General features: G+C 43.8%; 1 protein-coding gene across 1 annotated transcript in view; it reads right to left on the bottom strand.

The window, feature by feature from the left end:
• Positions 1-20,556, bottom strand: part of LOC148104241 (Fc receptor-like protein 5) — a 30,144-nt gene extending 9,588 nt beyond the window's left edge. The window contains exons 1-3 of the mRNA XM_087838302.1: positions 20,520-20,556; positions 20,266-20,298; positions 5,405-5,671 (exon numbers count right to left, since the gene is read on the bottom strand). Of these exons, the coding sequence (XP_087694428.1) occupies positions 5,405-5,671; positions 20,266-20,298; positions 20,520-20,556 (337 nt within the window). The remainder of the gene's footprint in view (positions 1-5,404; positions 5,672-20,265; positions 20,299-20,519) is intronic.
• Between the last annotated feature and the right edge of the window lie 291 nt (positions 20,557-20,847).

Here is a 20,847-nt window from a genome sequence, read left to right as displayed (position 1 = left end):
CACAACTATTTATAGGAGCAGAAGAATAAATAAACAAAAGTGACAAATGTAGAAAAACAGCAACACAGTTCAAAGAACATTAACATGTCGAGTAAAACTGGAGAATTCGTCTCATGAAAATTAAACGAATTAAAAGGAAGTGACTGACTCCATGTCAGACTCCAGGCCATGAAGCACCTTAAAAGCAAATAATTAAATCCTGAAGTTAGTTTGAGAACATGCTGGGAGCCAGTTTAACAGTGGGACAGGTGTAATCCCATGTGATTCGATGTGATGTGTTTGAGTTGGTCTGCAGTCATTCATCTGATTGTTTGCTGAGACTGTTTCAGTGATCTCGGTGTGAAAAATCAAAGCATGTAAAATGGTTTTCTGTCTTTAAATGCTTTAAAATGACTCATAATTTATGTTGCAATTAATCCAGAAATATTTTTGTTATTGTCTTGAAATTTTCCAGCAGAGAAGAAACTGATGGCAGCATGTGTTCAGCATGTGTTCAGCATGTGTTCAGCTGAGGAGATTCAATGGCAACATTGCCTGAGTTTAGCTGAAAGACATTAGCTAACATTCAGTTTTGAAACAGTGATGAAAACTCTGCGTTTGCAGCCACAGACACAAGGCAGCTGGGACAATGACAATTGCATTTATTTTTTTCATGTTACAAACACATTTTTTTTTTCGTTTCCGGATGTTTGACTCTGAATGACAACTGAATATTTTTATAAAGGAAAAACTGTTTTACATGACTTTGGATACTAAACCAAAAAAAAAAAAAAGTGCAGTACTGTTTAAAGTATTTTGTTGTGTTTTGGGGAATAAAATGAGTGAAATGTGTCCAACTTACCCGTTACTCTCAATGTGGTGATGTCACTCCACTCTGTCCAGGAAGAGTTTCTTCTGCCCCGACAGCTGTATTCTCCACCATCAGACTCAGCAACGCTGATGATTCTGTATTCACTGGATGTTGGAGGTGTGTTTACCTTAGCTGGTCTCCATTCATACGTCCACTCAGCTCCTTCACCTCCCTGAATCTCACATCTGACAGTGACTGTCTTACCGCTGTATATCTGAGGCCAGGATGGCTGCAGGGTCACAGTGGGCTTAGGAGGAGCTGTTAAAAATATATCATTAACAAACTCAAATATAAAATCATTATTGAAGTTGTCCCAGTTTTTATTGCTCTTGTTAATGGTAATCATAATTTTGCATGCTGTAGACAATATGAGTTGAAAATCAGCAATAAAAAAGTTTTGTTGTATTAATTATTACTAAAAGACATAAATGCATGACTGCATTTCTTTTGTGATATGAGGACATTGGCTGATATTCAGTTTGAGCCTCACAAAGACAGTCATTAAGAGAACTCAACATGCCAGGGTCACATGTAATTTTACAATCCAAGTCCAAACTTTTCTGAACCAGTGGATTTAGCACTAGACTTTTTTTTTAATAATCAAGAATGTAAACATGTGACAGGAAACAGTTTAAAACATCAAGCACATGGGCTCAACAAAGGTTACTAAAAACTTCATCAGCAGCAGATCAAGGTAACTCTCAGTGATTTTCCATGAACTGAACTGTAAACAAATGATCCACATATGGACCTGTGTGTGTGTGTGTGTGTGTGTGTGTGTGTGTGTGTGTGTGTGTGTGTGTGTGTGTGTGTGTGTGTGTGTGTGTGTGTGTGTGTGTGTGTGAACAACAGAGATTAAAAAGTGAGCACAGGATCTAAAAGCTCTCCCCTTGTGTGTGTGTTTGGGCGTGTCGTACTGAGGAAACATGTCAGAGTGCTATAAACCATTCGTTTTTCATTCATTTATAAATGTATTCATTAACATCAATCAGTGGAAAGAATCCAAGTAAAACCTGTAATGAGAAAGGCTTACATAGCAGACCAGTCTCTGATACAATTATATTGTATTTTTATGTCAAACTTGAAGAGAAATTAATGTAAAAATGCTAAAAACAAAAGAACTGATGGAACTGCAGCAATAAATCCACATGTGGAAATATTTTTTCCTTCCAAGTGTTTCACTGTAAGTACTTATGATATGAATCTAAAAAACAGTATAATTAAAAGACAAAGTATTTTGTTGTGTCTTTGGATGAAACATTGTGCAGTATAAATTAAAATGAGTGAAATATGTTCAACTTACCTGTTACTTTCAATGTGATGATGTCACTCCACTCTGTCCAGGAGGAGTTTCTTCTGCCCCGACAGCTGTATTCTCCACCATCAGACTCAGCAGCGCTGTTGATTCTGTATTCATTGGATGTTGGAGGTGTGTTTAACTTAGCTGGTCTCCATTCATACGTCCACTCAGCTCCTTCACCTCCCTGAATCTCACATCTGACAGTGACTGTCTCACCGCTGTATATCTGAGTCCAGGATGGCTGCAGGGTCACAGTGGGCTTAGGAGGAGCTGTTAAAAATATATCATTAACAAACTTAAATATAAAATCATTATTAAAGTTGTCCCAGTTTTTATTGCTCTTGTTAATGGTAATCATAATTTTTCATGCTGTAGACAATATGAGTTGAAAATCAGCAATAAAAAAGTTTTGTTGTATTAATTATTACTAAAAGACATAAATGCATGACTGCATTTCTTTTGTGATATGAGGACATTGGCTGATATTCAGTTTGAGCCTTACAAATACAGTCATTAAGAGAACTCAACATGCCAGGGTCACATGTAATTTTACAATCCAAGTCCAAACTTTTCTGAACCAGTGGATTTAGCACTAGACTTTTTTTTTAATAATCAGGAATGTAAACATTTGACAGGAAACAGTTTAAAACATCAAGCACATGGGCTCAACAAAGGTTACTAAAAATTTCATCAGCAGCAGATCAAGGTAACTCTCAGTGATTTTCCATGAACTGAACTGTAAACAAATGATCCACATATGGACCTATTCTACATTACAGGTTCTTCTAAGGCATTCTGACACTCGTGAACACCTGTGGTGGGCGTGGTTTGGGGCTCAGCTGCAGGTTCAGGGGACAGAGGCTGTATCCCAATTCAGGGTCTGCAGCCTTAAAGGCCGCATTTTAAGGCCAATTACGTCACAGCGATGCGACGAAGGCTGTCCCAATTCAAAGGCTGCTCAAAATGCGGCCCTCAAATGCGTCCATCATTCCCCTGAATTTTAAGGATGTGGCGGTGTAGACTTCGTGGCCCAACATATCCCAGAATGCATAGTGCGGCGGTGGGTGTGGATAATTTTGCCAGAAAAAAAAACAGCGGAAGAGTAAACTTTTAAAACGAAGTACTGAATATTATGTTACTTATTTATGTGCGAATGTTTAATAACGAAGAACATTAAAACATTACTGTTGGCCACATGTCGGCAACGTTATGTGACATTAGCGATGTTTGTACTAACTTGGTTTTAAAGCCTTCACTTTAAAATATACGCCGTTCAATAGTTGACCTTAATCTTAGAGAGAATGTGTTGATTTTATGGATAATTAAAGTAAGCACTGAGACAAATTTAGTAATGCCAACATATTAAAAGAACAATATTTGTCTCTCATATATATAACACAGTTATACAGGGTCAAAGAAACCTGTCTTTGAGTGAAGATTTAAGGTGACAGGAAATATAAATAATATAAATAAATGCAGCTTGAATCTTTACTGAAGCTCAGTATTTGAAACAGAGTTCATTCACTGCTGTAATAACTAATAATGATTGAAATTATAACTTTAATATTGGCCATATTATGTTTACATTACCAAAGTGAGATGACTTTAGTCTCATGAACAATATGAGCTAATTGTTATTTACTAGCTAATCTTAAATGACTGTTCAGTACAGAAATGAAGCCCAAAAATCATGATTTCACAGTCCCGTGGTCTCAGCCTCAGATACTTCAAATCAAAGCTCCTGTAGAAACAAACAAACAAATGAACTTCATTTCTGTCAAACAAAGCTAGTTAGTGTCATGGTTGCTAGGCAACCTGGGCAGCGAGACGAAGGCTACACCATCCCATTTCACAAGCCTCTCACTTCCGGCCTTAGCGGTCTTTGAGTACGTGGCCCTTGTGGACCGTTAAGGCTGCGTACTTTAAGGCTGCAGACCCTGAATTGGGATACAGCCAAAGTCAGGGGTGGGTGGCAGAAACAGCTGATCCCAGCCGCACTAATGACCTTTTCCCTTATTTTAGTAGCTGCTGGGGTCTGGAGGAGCAGAGTCAGACTGAGACTGAGAGTCAGAGTGGAGCAGAATGGAGGGAAGTGTGTGTGTGTGTGTGTGTGTGTGTGTGTGTGTGTGTGTGTGTGTGTGTGTGTGTGTGTGTGTGTGTGTGTGTGTGTGTGTGTGTGTGTGTGTGTGTGTAAACAACAGAGATAAAAAGTGAGCACAGGATCTAAAAGCTCTCCCCTTGTGTGTGTGTTTGGGCGTGTCGTACTGAGGAAACATGTCAGAGTGCTATAAACCATTCGTTTTTCATTCATTTATAAATGTATTCATTAACATCAATCAGTGGAAAGAATCCAAGTAAAACCTGTAATGAGAAAGGCTTATATAGCAGACCAGTCTCTGATACAATTATATTGTATTTTTAGGTCAAACTTGAAGAGAAATTAATGTAAAAATGCTAAAAACAAAAGAACTGATGGAACTGCAGCAATAAATCCACATGTGGAAATATTTTTTCCTTCCAAGTGTTTCACTGTAAGTACTTATGATATGAATCTAAAAAACAGTATAAGTGAAAGACAAAGTATTTTGTTGTGTCTTTGGATGAAACATTGTGCAGTATAAATTAAAATGAGTGAAATATGTTCAACTTACCTGTTACTTTCAATGTGGTGATGTCACTCCACTCTGTCCAGGAAGAGTTTCTTCTGCCCCGGCAGCTGTATCCTCCACCATCAGACTCAGCAGCGCTGCTGATTCTGTATTCACTGGATGTCGGAGGTGTGTTTACCTGGTCTCGTCTCCATTCATACGTCCACTCAGCTCCTTCACCTCCCTGAATCTCACATCTGACAGTGACTGTCTCACCGCTGTATATCTGAGTCCAGGATGGCTGCAGGGTCACAGTGGGCTCAGGTGGAGCTGTTACAAATATATCATGAGCAGGCTTATAGAAACACAAAATAATAATTAAAGCTATCCTGCTTTTTTTGCTGTTTTTAATGGTAATCATACTTTTTCATCCCAGTGGCAATATGACTTGCAATAAAACGTTTTGTCGTATTAATTATTACTTAAAGAGATAAATACATTCATTTTTCATCAAACTTACTGAATATGTTTTTCGTGTGAGTGATTATTGTTTATAACAACATTAAAAATTAGTTTACACTACTTTTTTTGTTATTTTGTTGTAATTTTGTATGAAATGTGTAAAATAAATGAACATTAAAATGTCCAGTCATGTGATCAACTTACATGATACAATCAATGAGATGATGTCACTCCACTGTGTGTAGAAACTTCCCCTTCTGCCCCGGCAGCTGTATCCTCCAGCATCAGACTCAGTAGCTCTGCTGATTGTGTATTCACTGGATGTTGGAGTTGTGTTTAACTTGGTTGCTCTCCATTCATACGTCCACTGAGCTCCTTCACCTCCCTGAATCTCACATCTGACAGTGACTGTCTCACCGCTGTATATCTGAGTCCAGGATGGCTGCAGGGTCACAGTGGGCTTAGGAGGAGCTGATCAAATAAAACATAGCATTAGCAGACTGATAATTTGACTTAAAAAATCAACAATAAAAAGTTTAGTAAGTAAGTAAAACTTTATTTATATAGCACCTTTCAAGATAAAAATCACAAAGTGCTTCACAGAAGCTAAAACCTAAAAATAAAAATCAACCAAAAGCAAGTTTAAAAAGATGAGTTTTTAGCTGTTTTTTAAAAGCGACCACTGAGTCCACAGATCTCAGGCTCAAAGGGAGAGAGTTCCACAATCTGGGGCCCACAGTTCCAAAAGCTTTGTCGCCTTTTGTTTTCAGCCTCGTGTGTTGGACAGCAAGCAAGCTCTGGTCACATGACCTCAGGGACCTGCTGGGAATGTATGGATGTAAAAGTTCACTTATATATGTTGGTGCTTGTCCATGCAGAGCCCTGAAAGTCAAGGTCAAAACCTTAAACTGGATTCTGAATTTAACGGGGAGCCAGTGCAGCTGAATCAGCAGGGGTGTGACATGGGAAAATTTGGAGGACTTGGTCAGAAACTTTGCAGCAGCGTTCTGAACGACTTGCAGACGCTCCAAAGAGGCTTTACATAAACAAGTAAACAAAGAGTTACAATAGTCCAGACGAGATGAAACAAATGCATGAATAACAATTTCTAATTCGGAGCGCGATACAATGGGACTCAGCTTAGCAATTTTTCTCAAGTGATAAAAACAGGAGCGAACCAAAGATTTTACATGGGCATCCAAAGTCAGAGCTGAGTCAATACTAACACCAAGGCTCCTGATAGACGGTTTTGCAAATGTAGCAAGTGGACCCAAGTTTTCCATAACACTAGGTACAACATTTTTAGGAGCACAAACAAGAACTTCAGTCTTCTCCTCATTTAGTTGAAGAAAGTTTCCAGCCATCCAACATCTAATGGAGTCTATGCACTTATGCAAAATCTGTAGCTTGGAAACATCATGGGGCTTAAAGGAGATATATAACTGAATATCATCTGCATAGCAGAGATACGAAATGTCCTTAAAAGTGCTCAATAAGTGTTGAAGAGGAAGTAAATACAGTAAGAACAATAAAGGCCCCAAAACTGAACCTTGTGGCACACCATAAGCAAGAAAAGTAGAAGAGGAACTGTACTTAGAGGTAGCCACAGAAAAGGATCGTTCATGCAAATAGGATTCAAACCAGTCCAAAGCAGCCCCCGATATACCCACCCAGTGTCTCAGCCTATCTAGCAGAATATGATGGTCCACAGTATCAAAGGCGGAGGTCAGGTCCAACATCAACAGAACGGAGCATTCTTCTGCATCACATCTCATCAAAATGTCGTTGGAGACTCTAAGAAGTGTAGTTTCAGTAGAGTGAGCTCTACGAAAGCCAGATTGGAATTTATCCAGAATGCTGTATTCATCTAAAACAGCTATAAGCTGCTTAGCCACAACCTTTTCTAAAATCTTAGAAATGAACGGTAGTTTTGAAATCGGTCTGTAGCTACTAAGAAGAGAAGCATCAAGCTTAGGTTTTTGTAACAGTGGGTGAATGACAGCATTCTTACAATAAACAGGAACCTGACCAGAAACCAGTGAGGTATTGATAATTGTGAGCACACAGGGACCAACAGACTGAAAGACATTTTTAAACAAAGATCCAGGTAAAATATCAAGAGAGCAGGAGTGTAAAGGTCCAGTTTTGTTTATTGATCTAAGCCTGAACAGCTATGCGTAGTGTCCAGTAGAGGGCTCTGTTGCTTAGTTAGCGGCAAGCTGCACTTCCAGCTCAGACCGGTTTTTGTGGCGCACATGTCCCAGTAGGCAGCTCTCAATGAAGCGTGAAGCAGCGTGATACCGGACTCTAGCAAAATTAACAATTTGCAGCCCTTGGAATGCGGAGCGAGGTACATGTTTTAAGTTGTATTTGTTTTCTTACTTGATATTTTGTTGTATTTTCTGCTTTATTTGAGTTCATATTTGTAATAAGCGTCTAAGAAAATGTATTTTGTGTTTCTGTTTAGTTTTCACGGTGCATTGGCGTTTAATCTGTTTATTTATGTGATGTAAACGTCTGATGTGAGCATTATTTCCAAAAAGTAACACTCACGTAAGTTTAAGTCCAGACGTTATCGCATAGAGCAACATACACATAACAGTAACAAAATTTTGAACCCTGCTGAAGAAGCCGACAACTCAGAGCAACAAGGAGTAAGATCCAGCAATCGTGAAAGGCATTTAACTGAAAAAGGTAAAGAAATGCAGGAATATGAGGCAAAGAAAAATGAGAAGGCATTTAACAAAGCTTATGACACTTGGAAGAAGGCAGCTAAAGAAATCAGAACAAAGCTGAAAATTTTCTGCTCACCTGAAGAGCTAAACAATGCCAGTCATGACATAAGAGACAAGCACGCTGTAGTACAACAGCATTCTGAACCCTTTCGCCGCAGCCAATCCATGACGCCAGACATTGTTAAGCGAATGGATGCTTGTGCAGTGCTTACAACTGACATTTGTGAAGTTATTGCTAAACGACAGGAAAATATCGATCAGCTCTTTAACGATCGCCTTGAAAAGGAAAGAGTACGAGTGATGTTAAACAAAAGGGACTATGGTTCTGTGTTTGGTGATACAAAAACTGAAACGTCATTCCCAGAGGGTTCAGTCGCACGCTCAAAGGCAGATTCTACTGGCAGTCGTGAGGTGGAAGCAGAAGCTGAACTTGCAGCCAAAGTGGAACAAGCAAAGGCCACACAAGAAATATTGGCACAGGAAACCAAGATCAGCCAAATGGAAAATGAGTGGAAAATAAAGGAAGTGGAAACAAAGGCAAAGTTGGAGGAGGAAAAGACTAAACTTCAACAGTTAAAGGCAGACAGTGAAGTGAAAGTAGCAGCTGCACGAGTAAGAGCCCTTAGCGCTCAAAATGACATTGAAAGCTATGATCAGGTGTCCTGCTACAACTTAGAAAATTCCGCAAATCTCCCCAACAGCGCACCACGGCTCTCTTTAAATCCACGAGCACCAACATTTAGACCTCACAATACTACTCCAGAACGTGAAGAACTTAGTTTAGTTCAAGCCCTTGCCAGCTCTCTTACCCTAAACAGGCTTCCTGTACCTGAGCCCACCATCTTTAGTGGCGACCCCCTAAAGTTTATGGATTGGAAGGTATCCTTTATGGCACTAATTGGTGACAAACCTTTACCTGTGTGTGAGAAAATGTTGTATCTTGCAGGTGAAGCACGAAAGGCAGTAGAGGGATATTTCTTCCGCAACAGTGAGCAGGCATACGCAGGCATTTGGAGCGTTCTAGAGGAAAGGTATGGCAGCCCATTTGTTATTCAAAGAGCCTTTAGGGCTAAACTCACAAAATGGCCTAAAATAGCTGCCAATGATCCTATAGCACTGAGGGAGTTTGCAGATTTTCTCCAAAGCTGTGCAGAGGCTATCCCTCAAGTCAAAGGCCTAGAGATCCTTAATGATTGTGAGGAAAATCACAAGCTTCTAAGAAAACTACCTGAGTGGATAGTGCAGAGATGGAGCCGCATTGTAGTGGAGGAGCTAGACAAAAGCCAAGACTACCCCAACTTCGCTCGCTTTACAAAGTTCATACAAAATGAAGCTAAAGTAGTTTGCAATCCTGTTGCCTCACCATTCCTAATAAACGAAAGGGCATCAGAAGAGCGGCACGTTAAGAGAGCGAAGGCACTCAGTACTACCATCCAACCAAAGTCTCCACCAATCCCAGTATCTACTTCTAGACCTAAACCCCCATGTTTGTTTTGCAAAGAAGAATCGCATGGCATAGCTAAGTGTCCTGCTTTTGCAGCGAAAACTAGTGATGACAAGAAAGTTTTCATTCAAGAAAATCGTCTCTGCTTTGGGTGTTTAAGAAGGGGTCATGTAACCAAAGAATGCAGAGGACGTCACTCCTGTAGTAAGTGTGGTCGGCGTCACCCCACTTGTCTACACACAGAAAAAGTGAATGAACCTAAAGAAAGGAAAACTGAGGATTCTAAATCCCCAGATGAAGGTGCAAACAAGGAACTGCATAATGTTATGACTCATGTACTAACAAGGAAACCATCTTCCACATCCAGCATAGTACCAGTATTTGTGTCAGTTGCATCTGAGCCTGAGAAAGAAATACTTACATATGCCCTGCTTGACACCCAGAGTGACTCATCCTTTATTTTAGAGGATTTGGCCTCAGAACTAAATGTAGACGCCCAACCAGTGCAGTTAAAGCTTAGCACCATGACTTCCGTCGACACAGTCGTTGCAAGTAAACTTGCCAACAACTTACAGGTGCGAGGGTTTGACTCTGAGACTCGTGTCCGAATAGAACAAGTCTACTCTCGTGACTTTATCCCAGTTGACAAGTCTCATATCCCTACCAAGGAAACTGCACTTCAGTGGCCACACCTTGAAGGCTTAGCTAACAAGTTACAGCCATTGCAGAACTGTGAAGTAGGTCTATTGATTGGTTATGACTGCCCATCAGCACTAGCCCCCCTAGAGATTGTCACAGGCAAAATAAACGAACCTTTCGCACAAAGAACCCTAATAGGATGGAGTATTATTGGTTCTGGTAATCCTCACCTAGACAGAGAAGGTAACCAAAGTTACGTGCACAGGATCACAGTCAAAGAAATGCCCATACCATCAGCCACAGATGTACTCAAAGTCCTAGAGTCTGACTTTAATGAGAGAAACTATGAGGATAAGTATGTATCACAGGATGATGTTCGCTTCATACAAATCCTCAGTGATACAATAAAACAAAGACCAGATGGGCACTATGAGATGCCGCTTCCCTTCAAGGGCAATGATCCACCAGCGCTTCCCAGCAATAAGAAGCTAGCCACAGTCCGACTGCAACACCTGAAGAAAAGGCTAAAGGCTGATAAACAGTATCATGAACATTACTGTTCCTTTATGAGAGACATTATCAGCAGTGGTGATGCAGAATTAGCCCCTCCTTTGACCGATGGTGAGACTGCATGGTACATCCCACACCATGGGGTATATCACCCGAAAAAACCAGCCAAGCTAAGAGTCGTCTTTGACTGTTCAGCAAAATTTCCCGGTGTCTCATTAAACGACACTCTTCTCACAGGTCCAGATATGATCAACTCATTGGTGGGGGTACTCTGTCGTTTCAGAAAGGAAAATGTAGCCATAATCTGTGATATTGAGAGAATGTTCCACCAGTTCTCTGTTTGTCCAGACATGCGCAACTATCTGAGATTTCTGTGGTGGCAGGATGGACAATTAGACAAAGAACCCAGAGAGTACAGAATGGCTGTACATCTATTCGGTGCCAGTTCATCCCCTGGATGTGCTAATTTCGGCTTGAAATATTTAGCACAACAGTACAAAGCAGACTATCCTAAGGCCTCAGAGTTTGTTGAACAGAACTTTTATGTAGACGATGGTCTAACTAGTGTCCCATCAGTTAAAGAGGCACAAGAACTCATCACCGAAACACAAGCACTTTGTAGACTTGGCGGTCTACATCTGCACAAGTTCAACTCAAACCAAAGTGATGCACTTTCCCAGCTGGAACCCTCAGACAGAGCAGACACCACAGAACCGCTCGATCTCAAACCTGACACAACAGCTGAAGGCCATGTGCTCGGCATCCAGTGGTCAATCAAAAATGACACTTTCAGTTTCAAAATAAACACTAAGGACCAACCTCCTACTCGCCGGAGCATACTGTCAGTGATCTCATCCCTGTACGACCCACTAGGGTTTGTAGCTCCCTTCACCTTAAGAGGCAAAGGTATCCTACAGGAACTGTGTCGCAGAGGCACTGAATGGGATGACCCCCTTCCTGACAACTTGCGTTCACGGTGGAAGGACTGGAAAGATGGTTTGGAAAGACTAAAATTGGTTGCAGTGCCTAGATGTTACCACCCACCAGAACTAACAGACATTGTAAAGGTGGAACTGCACCACTTTTGTGATGCTAGTGATTTAGGATATGGTGCATGCTCCTATATTAGGTACCTCAGCAACGAGAAGGTCCACTGTAGTCTTGTTATGGGTAAGGCAAGAGTCGCACCTACCAAGGTCACAAGTATCCCACGATTAGAACTCTCAGCCGCAGTCACATCAGCCAGAATGAGCAGCATGCTAAAAGCAGAGCTTCAGATGTGCATTAATGAAGAGTTTTTTTGGACTGACTCCCAAGTAGTCTTAGCCTATATTACCAATGAGGCACGACGGTTCCACGTCTTCGTTGCCAACCATCCATCCATCCATCCATCTTCATCCGCTTTATCCGGGGCCGGGTCGCGGGGGCAGCAGCCTAAGCAAAGAGGCCCAGACCTCCCTCTCCCCAGCCACCTCCTCCAGCTCATCCGGGGGAACACCAAGGCGTTCCCAGGCCAGCCGAGAGATATAATCTCTCCAGCGGGTCCTGGGTCTGCCCCGGGGCCTCCTCCCGGTGGGACATGCCTGGAACACCTCACCCAGGAGGCGCCCAGGGGGCATCCTTACCAGATGCCCAAACCACCTCAACTGGCTCCTTTCGATGTGGAGCAGCAGCGGCTCTACTCTGAGCCCCTCCCGGATGGCCGAACTTCTCACCCTATCTCTAAGGGAGATGCCAGCCACCCTTCGGAGGAAGCTCATTTCCGCTGCTTGTATCCGCGATCTCGTCCTTTCGGTCACTACCCACAGCTCGTGGCCATAGGTGAGGGTAGGGACGTAGATCGACTGGTAAATTGAGAGCTTTGCTTTTACACTCAGCTCCCTCTTCACCACGACGGACCGGTGCAGCGTCTGCATTACTGCAGCTGCAGCCCCAATCCGTCTGTCGATCTCCGGCTCCCTTCTCCCATCACTCGCGAACAAGACCCCGAGATACTTGAACTCCTCCACTTGGGGCAGGACCTCATCCCCGACCCGGAGTGGGCACTCCACCCTTTTCCGGCTGAGAACCATGGCCTCAGATTTGGAGGTGCTGATCCTCATTCCCGCTGCTTCACACTCGGCTGCGAACCGCTCCAGTGCGAGCTGGAGGCCCTCACCCGATGAAGCCAACAGAACCACATCATCCGCAAAGATCAGAGATGAGATCCTGAGGCCACCAAAGCGAAAGCCCTCCGCCACTTGGCTGCGCCTAGAAATCCTGTCCATAAAAATTATGAACAGAACCGGTGACAAAGGGCAGCCCTGGCGGAGCCCATCACCCACCGGGAACGAGTCCGACTTATTGCCGGCAATGCGAACCAAGCTCTTGCAACGGTTGTATAGGGATCGAATGGCCCGTAGCAATGGGCCAGACACCCCATACTCCCGCAACACCTCCCACAGGACACCCCGAGGGACACGGTCGAATGCCTTCTCCAAGTCCACAAAACACATGTAGACTGGTTGGGCAAACTCCCATGCACCCTCAAGTATCCTCGAGAGGATGAAGAGCTGGTCCAGTGTTCCGCGACCAGGACGAAAACCGCATTGTTCCTCCTGCATCAGAGGTTCGACTAGCGGACGAACTCTCCTTTCCAGCACCCTGGCATAGACTTTCCCGGGGAGGCTGAGGAGTGTGATCCCCCTGTAGTTGGAACACACCCTCCGGTCCCCCTTCTTAAAGATGGGGACCACCACCCCGGTCTGCCAATCCACGGGTACTGCCCCTGATCTCCACGCAACATTGCAGAGGCGTGTCAGCCAGGACAGCCCTACAACGTCCAGAGCCTTCAGGAACTCGGGGCGGACCTCATCAACACCAGGGGCTCTGCCACCAAGGAGTTGTTTAACTGCCTCAGTGACCTCGCCCCCAGAAATTGGCGGGTCATTCCCCTCATCCCCAGACTCTGCTTCCTCCTTGGAAGACGCGTCAGTGGGATTGAGGAGGTCCTCGAAGTATTCCTTCCACCGCCTGACAATTTTCTCAGTCGACGTCAGCAGCGCTCCGCCAGCACTATACACAGTGCAGGTAGAGCACCGCTTTCCCCTCCTGAGACGCCTGACGGTTTGCCAGAACCTCTTCGAGGCAGTCCGAAAGTCTTTTTCCATGGCCTCTCCGAACTCCTCCCACACCCGAGTTTTTGCTTCAGCCACTGCCCGAGCCGCATTCCGCTTGGCCTGTCGATACCTGTCGGCTGCCTCCGGAGTCCCACAGGCTAACCAAGCCCGATAGGACTCCTTCTTCAGCCTGGTGGCTCCCTTCACCTCTGGTGTCCACCATTTGGTTCGGGGATTACCACCACAGCAGGCACCAACCACCTTGCGGCCGCAGCTCAATGCAGCAGCTTCGGCAATGGAGGCGCTGAACATGGTCCATTCGGACTCGATGTCCCCCGCCTCCCTCGGAATGCTGTTGAAGCTCTGCCGGAGGTGTGCGTTGAAGATCTCGCGGACTGGGGCCTCTGCTAGTCGTTCCCAGCACACCCTCACTACGCGTTTAGGTGCACCAGGTCTGTCCAGCGTCCTCCCCCGCCACCTGATCCAACTCACCACCAGGTGGTGATCAGTTGACAGCTCAGCCCCTCTCTTTACCCGAGTGTCCAGAACATATGGTCGCAGGTCTGGTGATACGATTACAAAATCGATCATCGACCTACGGCCTAGAGCGTCCTGGTGCCACGTGCACTTATGGACACTCTTATGTTCGAACAAGGTGTTCGTTATGGCCAAACTGTGATTAGCACAGAAGTCCAATAACAAAGCACCGCTCGGGTTCAGATCAGGGAGGCCGTTCCTCCCAATCACGCCCCTCCAGGTCTCGCTGTCGTTACCCACGTGAGCATTGAAGTCTCCCAGCAGGACAACAGAGTCTCCAGGTGGAGCACCTTCCAGCACCCCCCCCAGGGACTCTAAGAAGGCTGGGTACTCCGAACTGCCACTCGGCGCATAAGCGCAGATGACAGTCAGGACCCGTTCCCCGACCCTAAGGCGCAGGGAACAAACCCTCTCGTCCACCGGGAAAAACCCCAACGTACCGGCAGCAAGCCGAGGGGATATTAGAATACCCACCCCAGCCCGCCGCCTCTCACCAGGGGCAACTCCAGACTGAGACAGAGTCCAGCCCCTCTCCAGGAGACTGGTTCCAGAGCCCAAGCCGTGCGTAGAGGTGAGCCCGACTATATCTAGCCGGTACCTCTCAACCTCACGCACTAACTCAGGCTCCTTCCCCACCAGAGAGGTGACATTCCATGTCCCTATTGCCAGTCTTGGCAGCCGGGGGTCAGTCCGCCAGGGCCTCCGCTCCTGGCCGCCACCCGGCACACAATGCACCCGACCCCTATGGCACCTCCTGCGGGTGGTGGGCCTGCGGGAGGATGGGCCCATGTCTCCTCTTCGGGCTGTGCCCGGCCGGGCCCCATGGACTAAGGCCCGGCCACCAGACGCTCGCCCTCGGGCACCCTCCCCGGGCCTGGCTCCAGGGCGGGGCCCCGGTAACCCTATCCCGGGCAGGGTAAACTGTTCCCTCTGTGTTTTTTTCATAGGGGTCTTTCGTTTCGTTGCCAACCGTGTTCAGTTAATTAGGCAAACTACAGATCCCAAACAGTGGCACTACATTGACACAGCTCAGAATCCTGCAGATTACGCCTCTAGAGGGCTCAGTGCATCAGAAATCGTGTCAACATGTTGGTTGTCTGGTCCAAAGTTTCTGTGGGAACATGACATTTCATATGCACCCAGCCCCTCAGCTGTGTTGTTAGTAGGGGATCCAGAAGTCAAAGCAGTCAAAGCTTTCACAACTCAAACAAGTGAACAAGACAATATCCTCAGCCGTTTGTCAAGGTTTTCAAGCTGGTCAATGCTCCTTAAAGTGGTTGCAAGGATAAAAAGATTGAGATCCAGCAAAGCTCAGTATGGAAACTTTGTAACAGTAAACGAACGGAAAACAGCTGCTGACACAATAATAAAGCTCCTTCAGCAGCAGGCCTTTTCTCAAGAGATGGAAGTGTTGAAGGTGGGAGATAACCTTCCGAGTTCAAGTCCCCTCTTTAGAGTAGATCCAGTATTAGATCAAGGACTTCTCCGTGTTGGAGGAAGATTGAAGAAGTCAACACTCTGTCAGGGACTTAAGCACCCCATCATCCTCCCGAAAGACCATCACATTACAAAGTTGATCATTGCTCATTTTCATGCACAGATTTGTCATCAAGGTAGAAGCCAAACTCTCATGGAAATCAGATCGAACGGATTTTGGGTGATTGGTGGGAGCAAGGAAGTTGCAAAACTAATAAGCAAATGTGTTCAATGTCGAAAACTAAGACGTTCACCAGAAGAACAACGCATGTCTGAACTTCCAAAGGAACGAGTTGAAATCTCAGATCCTTTCGTGTATTGTGGAATGGACTGTTTCGGACCATTTGTCACAAAACAAGGTCGCAAAGAGCATAAAAGATATGGACTCCTCTTTACATGTCTTTTCTCACGTGCAGTCCACATTGAGATGCTTGAGGATCTTTCTACTGACTCTTTCATCAACGCTCTGAGATGTTTCATCAGCTTAAGAGGAGCTGTTTGTAAGTTGTACAGTGACCAGGGTACAAACTTTATTGGAGCCAAAAATGAGCTAAGAGAGTCTCTTAAACAATGTGACACAGATGCCTTAGAAGCATTCCTTGCCAATAAACAGTGTGAGTTCGTCTTCAATGCCCCATCTGCTAGCCACGCCGGAGGTGTGTGGGAACGACAGATTCGAACCATCCGCAATGTTCTCAATGCCACCATTGCTCAATGCCAAGGCAGGCTGGATGACAGCTCTCTAAGAACTCTATTCTATGAGGCGATGTTTATCGTTAATGGCCGACCACTGAGCGTCGATGTAATCAATGATCCTAAATCTCCTGAACCTCTAACTCCAAATCACCTCATATTGATGAAATCAAAGGTTGCACTGCCTCCACCAGGAAAGTTTGGGAAAGAGGACTTATATGCAAGGAAACGTTGGCGCAGAGTCCAGTATCTCACTGAGCAGTTTTGGAGTAGATGGAAAAGAGAGTACCTTCTGAACATATCTATGAGACAGAAATGGCACGTACCACGTCGAAATCTTAAAGTCAATGACATAGTCATTATCAAAGAAGAGATGCTTCCCAGAAATCAGTGGCAACTGGCTCGAGTGGTTGGAGCACCAGAAGAAGATGACGGGTTGATCCGCAGAGTCAAGCTTCAAGTTGGCGATCGAGGCTTAATAAAGAAGCAGGGAACAGCACACAAACCTCACGTAGTTGAGCGACCTGTTCAAAAGCTTGTAGTTCTATTAGAAAATAACTAATTGATGTTTCAATCAATACTGTCACATCAGGCGTATTTTTGCGAAAGTTTATTGATGATGTACTTGAAATTGTGTTCGTTCTTGTAGTAATGTCCATATGTTAAAGCTGGAAATCATGTAAAGAACGTTGTTGTTATACATGATTTGGTGGGAGTGTAAAGGTCCAGTTTTGTTTATTGATCTAAGCCTGAATAGCTATGCGTAGTGTCCAGTAGAGGGCTCTGTTGCTTAGTTAGTGGCAAGCTGCACTTCCAGCTCAGACCGGTTTTTGTGGCGCACATGTCCCAGTAGGCAGCTCTCAATGAAGCGTGAAGCAGCGTGATACCGGACTCTAGCAAAATTAACAATTTGCAGCCCTTGGAATGCGGAGCGAGGTACATGTTTTAAGTTGTATTTGTTTTCTTACTTGATATTTTGTTGTATTTTCTGCTTTATTTGAGTTCATATTTGTAATAAGCGTCTAAGAAAATGTATTTTGTGTTTCTGTTTAGTTTTCACGGTGCATTGGCGCACCTCAGCACTGTTAGATTCTGAATGAATCTTAAAGTAAAAATTACTGCACCCGTCGAGGCTCTCTATTTCTTCCTTGGTCCGGGGGACTGCTACAAGGAGGATGCTTTCATTGAATTAACTAACTTGACCAGCTCAGGTAAGGACACAGGTAAAAATCTTTCTAAAATTAAAGGCCTAGCTTGAGTTGGAGCAGACAAGAGAGACACAGAAGGAGAGATATTGTTCCTCACGTTACTGACTTTTTTTTACTTAGTTTTTACCAAATAGGTTAAATGATATTTAGACTCTACCAGCAGAGTGACTGACCACAACCAGGTGTGCACAAATCTAAACTGTGACAATGAACATCAACGCATAAACACACAATATCATGTAAACAACCTCAGTTTTATAGTCAAATATCACACAATTTACTTGTTTCCAGAGGTGGGAAGTAACAAAGTACAAATACTTTGTTACTGTACGTAAGCTATCTGTCTAGAATCTAGAATCACTGTGTTATTTAGAGGCTGCATGAAAATCCTCTACAGATTAGTGCAGGATAAACAGGTTAGTTTGCTGTACTGTGATGGATTTAAAGGAAAGAACAGTGTGTGACTGGTGCACAGTGGCAGTCCAATATAAAGTCAGTATAAACAGTGTACTGTGAGTGTACAGATGAGGACAACTCATGAAACGTCTGCTTACATCTGACTGAATTCAGGTGGATAAATCTGTAAAGAGCAGCAAGTCAGCTGATCACAGCTCATACATTAAGAAAATCTACTGGAGCTCTCAATAGAAAATAGGCTGAGCCATTAAAAACTGATTTTAGGGTTCTGCACCCGCTGAATCCCACTTTAAACTCTTGTCTATTCTCTTCCGCTTATCAGCGTCGCAGGAGGCTATAGACTATCCCAGCTATCATAGAGCAAGAGGCAGGGTACACCCTGGACAGGTCGCAAGTCTGTTGCAGGGCTAAGACAGAGACACAGACAAACATTCACACTCACACTTATTTAAAATAATCAATTCAGCTAATCCTACAAAGTGCATGTCTTTAGACTGTGGGAGGAAGCCGGAGTATCTGGTATTTCCTTTCATTTTTATCCATGTAGCTTTATACAAGGATTTTGAGAACTCCAAGAGTTAATACAAAAGCATACACCGAGGTAAGCAGCACACATGCCAATATCAGTGAAATACACTGCACTACTCACACAAATCATCATCTTCTTGTAAATCTGTAAAGATGAAAAGAGAATTAGTCTGTATGAAGGCAACACACTCTTAATATGATCATTTTAATTCAATTCAATTTTTTCAATTCAATTTTATTTATATAGCGCCAAATCACAACAAAAGTCACCTCAAGGCGCTTCATAGATAATAAACTAATAGACATTAAACACTCTGTGTTCCTCCGACACTGCCTCGTTTAAGTTTTGGACGAAATGGATTCTGGGATATTGCATTTCGTCATTTCGAGCTGAATGGAGACCAGAACAGCCAATCAGATTTTTTTTTGCATCCAAGTCTGTGATTGGCTGGTTTTGTGGCACAAATATAGCGGTGTACAGAAAGAGTTGAGCGCGCACGGGCAGAAATGTTGAGAGCGCAAGCAACACATTGCGAGCGAGCACAAGTGCAAAAACTGAGCGAGAGGGGCTGCTATTGTGTGTGTGTGTGTGGAAAATAGCAAACACTGAAATGCATTTTTTGCACGCAGCAATGAATTTTCTTCACTCAAAATAAATTTCTCCTAAAATTGCAACACTTGGACCTACAAATTTTTTTTACGTGCGCTCAAAATAGTTGCACAAAGATAACGCCATATAAAACCGACTGACAACTGACTCCATAAATATACAAGATGGTGATGAGGAAACACACGGAGAAGACAGCTGGGGGGAATAAACATAATGACACAATACAGGAAGCAAAACTGAACTCAGGATGGGACACTGCCAAAGTAAAACAGGAAACACTAAGACCTACACCTGAGACACACGGACTTGACAACAACAGTGATAAACAAATAGTGAGGCAATAGCAGAGACACAAGGACAGGAACAGGGGAGGAGAGGATGAAAATGAAACACAGTAAAACGATTAAGACACAAGGGGGTGAGGGAGAGGGCGAGAGAGAGAGGGCAGAGAGTTACAAACATGGAGATAAGGCACATGGAGGGGTGAGAAACAAACATGGGTGACAAAACAGACTCAACACAGAAAGGAGACATGGAATGAAACACGGGAACAGAAAAGGGAGCCAATGAGCCACCACCCTGACACCATCAGTGTAAGAAATGATTTACAGTATTTAACTGTTTTTCTACATGATGAAGAAAAAGCTGCTGTGAGAAAGAGAGAAACCTGTCGGCACCACCATTTGACTTAAATTGTAAGAAACAAATGTGTAAAATTAGAAAGAAACTTCTGGTAGCTCATCATTATTATATCTATACTGTATTTCTATAGTAGATGCTGAAAAATAGAAACATTTCTGTTTACCTGCACTGTAATCATTTGCTGTTTTACCTGTTTGGTAGTTGTTGAAATGGTTTGGCCTGTACCACTAAACTTGCTGTCTTCTGAATGTGTGCCCCCCTTCTTTCTTTCACATAATGGTATGATCCCAGCCTGTCTTTGCATGCGATTGGCCACATGGTGCGCCCTTCAAAGCACGGATTCTTAGCAGGGCTGAAGATTCAGTTCCCACAAACCGAGGGTCCATTAATAACTGGCTCGCAGGCCGGAAATAATTGTATTGAGGGCCGAATGTGGCCAGTGGACCGTAGGTTTGACACCCCTGATTTCGAGCATTGTAGGAGATAACAGCTACATATATGAACTGGAGTAAAAACAGTGTTTCTTACCTTCAGCGTTTCCACAGATGACTGTACTGAGCACTAAAATAATGAATAAAAACTCATCAGATATTATACCTCAGAGTAAAGTTTTTTTAAAGACTTTACTCTGATTATTGATTATTGTACATTTAGGGATGAACAATAATCACCAAATTTCTCCTGTTTGCTAAACAAGCTCTAAGCAGTGACTCACTAATTCTCAGAGATCAGAAACATTTTAATTAATGGTGCCTTTCAAACAATGTCAGACGTGTACTTACAGAAAAAGCCCATCATGCAGAGCAAAGAGAGCCCCATCGTCACATCCAGCCTGCTGCACTCTGATCCTCAGATATTCACAAACAGTTTTACTTTGCAGAAAAAAAGAGAAGTTGTGTTTTGTTTGGGTGTGACAGAGTTTTTCTACAGGTTCTTCTTCTGATTGGTCTCTCTGTGCTTCCTTCCCTTTTGGACACAAAGCTCAAACAGCTCCTGTAGCTTTGACCGCAGCAGTTTTGTGACGTTTTCCATCGCTTTAAGTCATATCTTACCAGGTCTTTTTCTTACTCGGACATGTTTTTGCAGCGTCCCCTGGATCATTATCATGCT

Source organism: Neolamprologus brichardi, chromosome 3 (assembly GCF_056152115.1).
Source record: "Neolamprologus brichardi isolate AB-2024 chromosome 3, ASM5615211v1, whole genome shotgun sequence".
NCBI lineage: Eukaryota > Metazoa > Chordata > Actinopteri > Cichliformes > Cichlidae > Neolamprologus > Neolamprologus brichardi.
The sequence above is the reverse complement of the archived record's forward strand: the minus strand, read 5'-3'. Positions and strand labels throughout refer to the sequence as shown.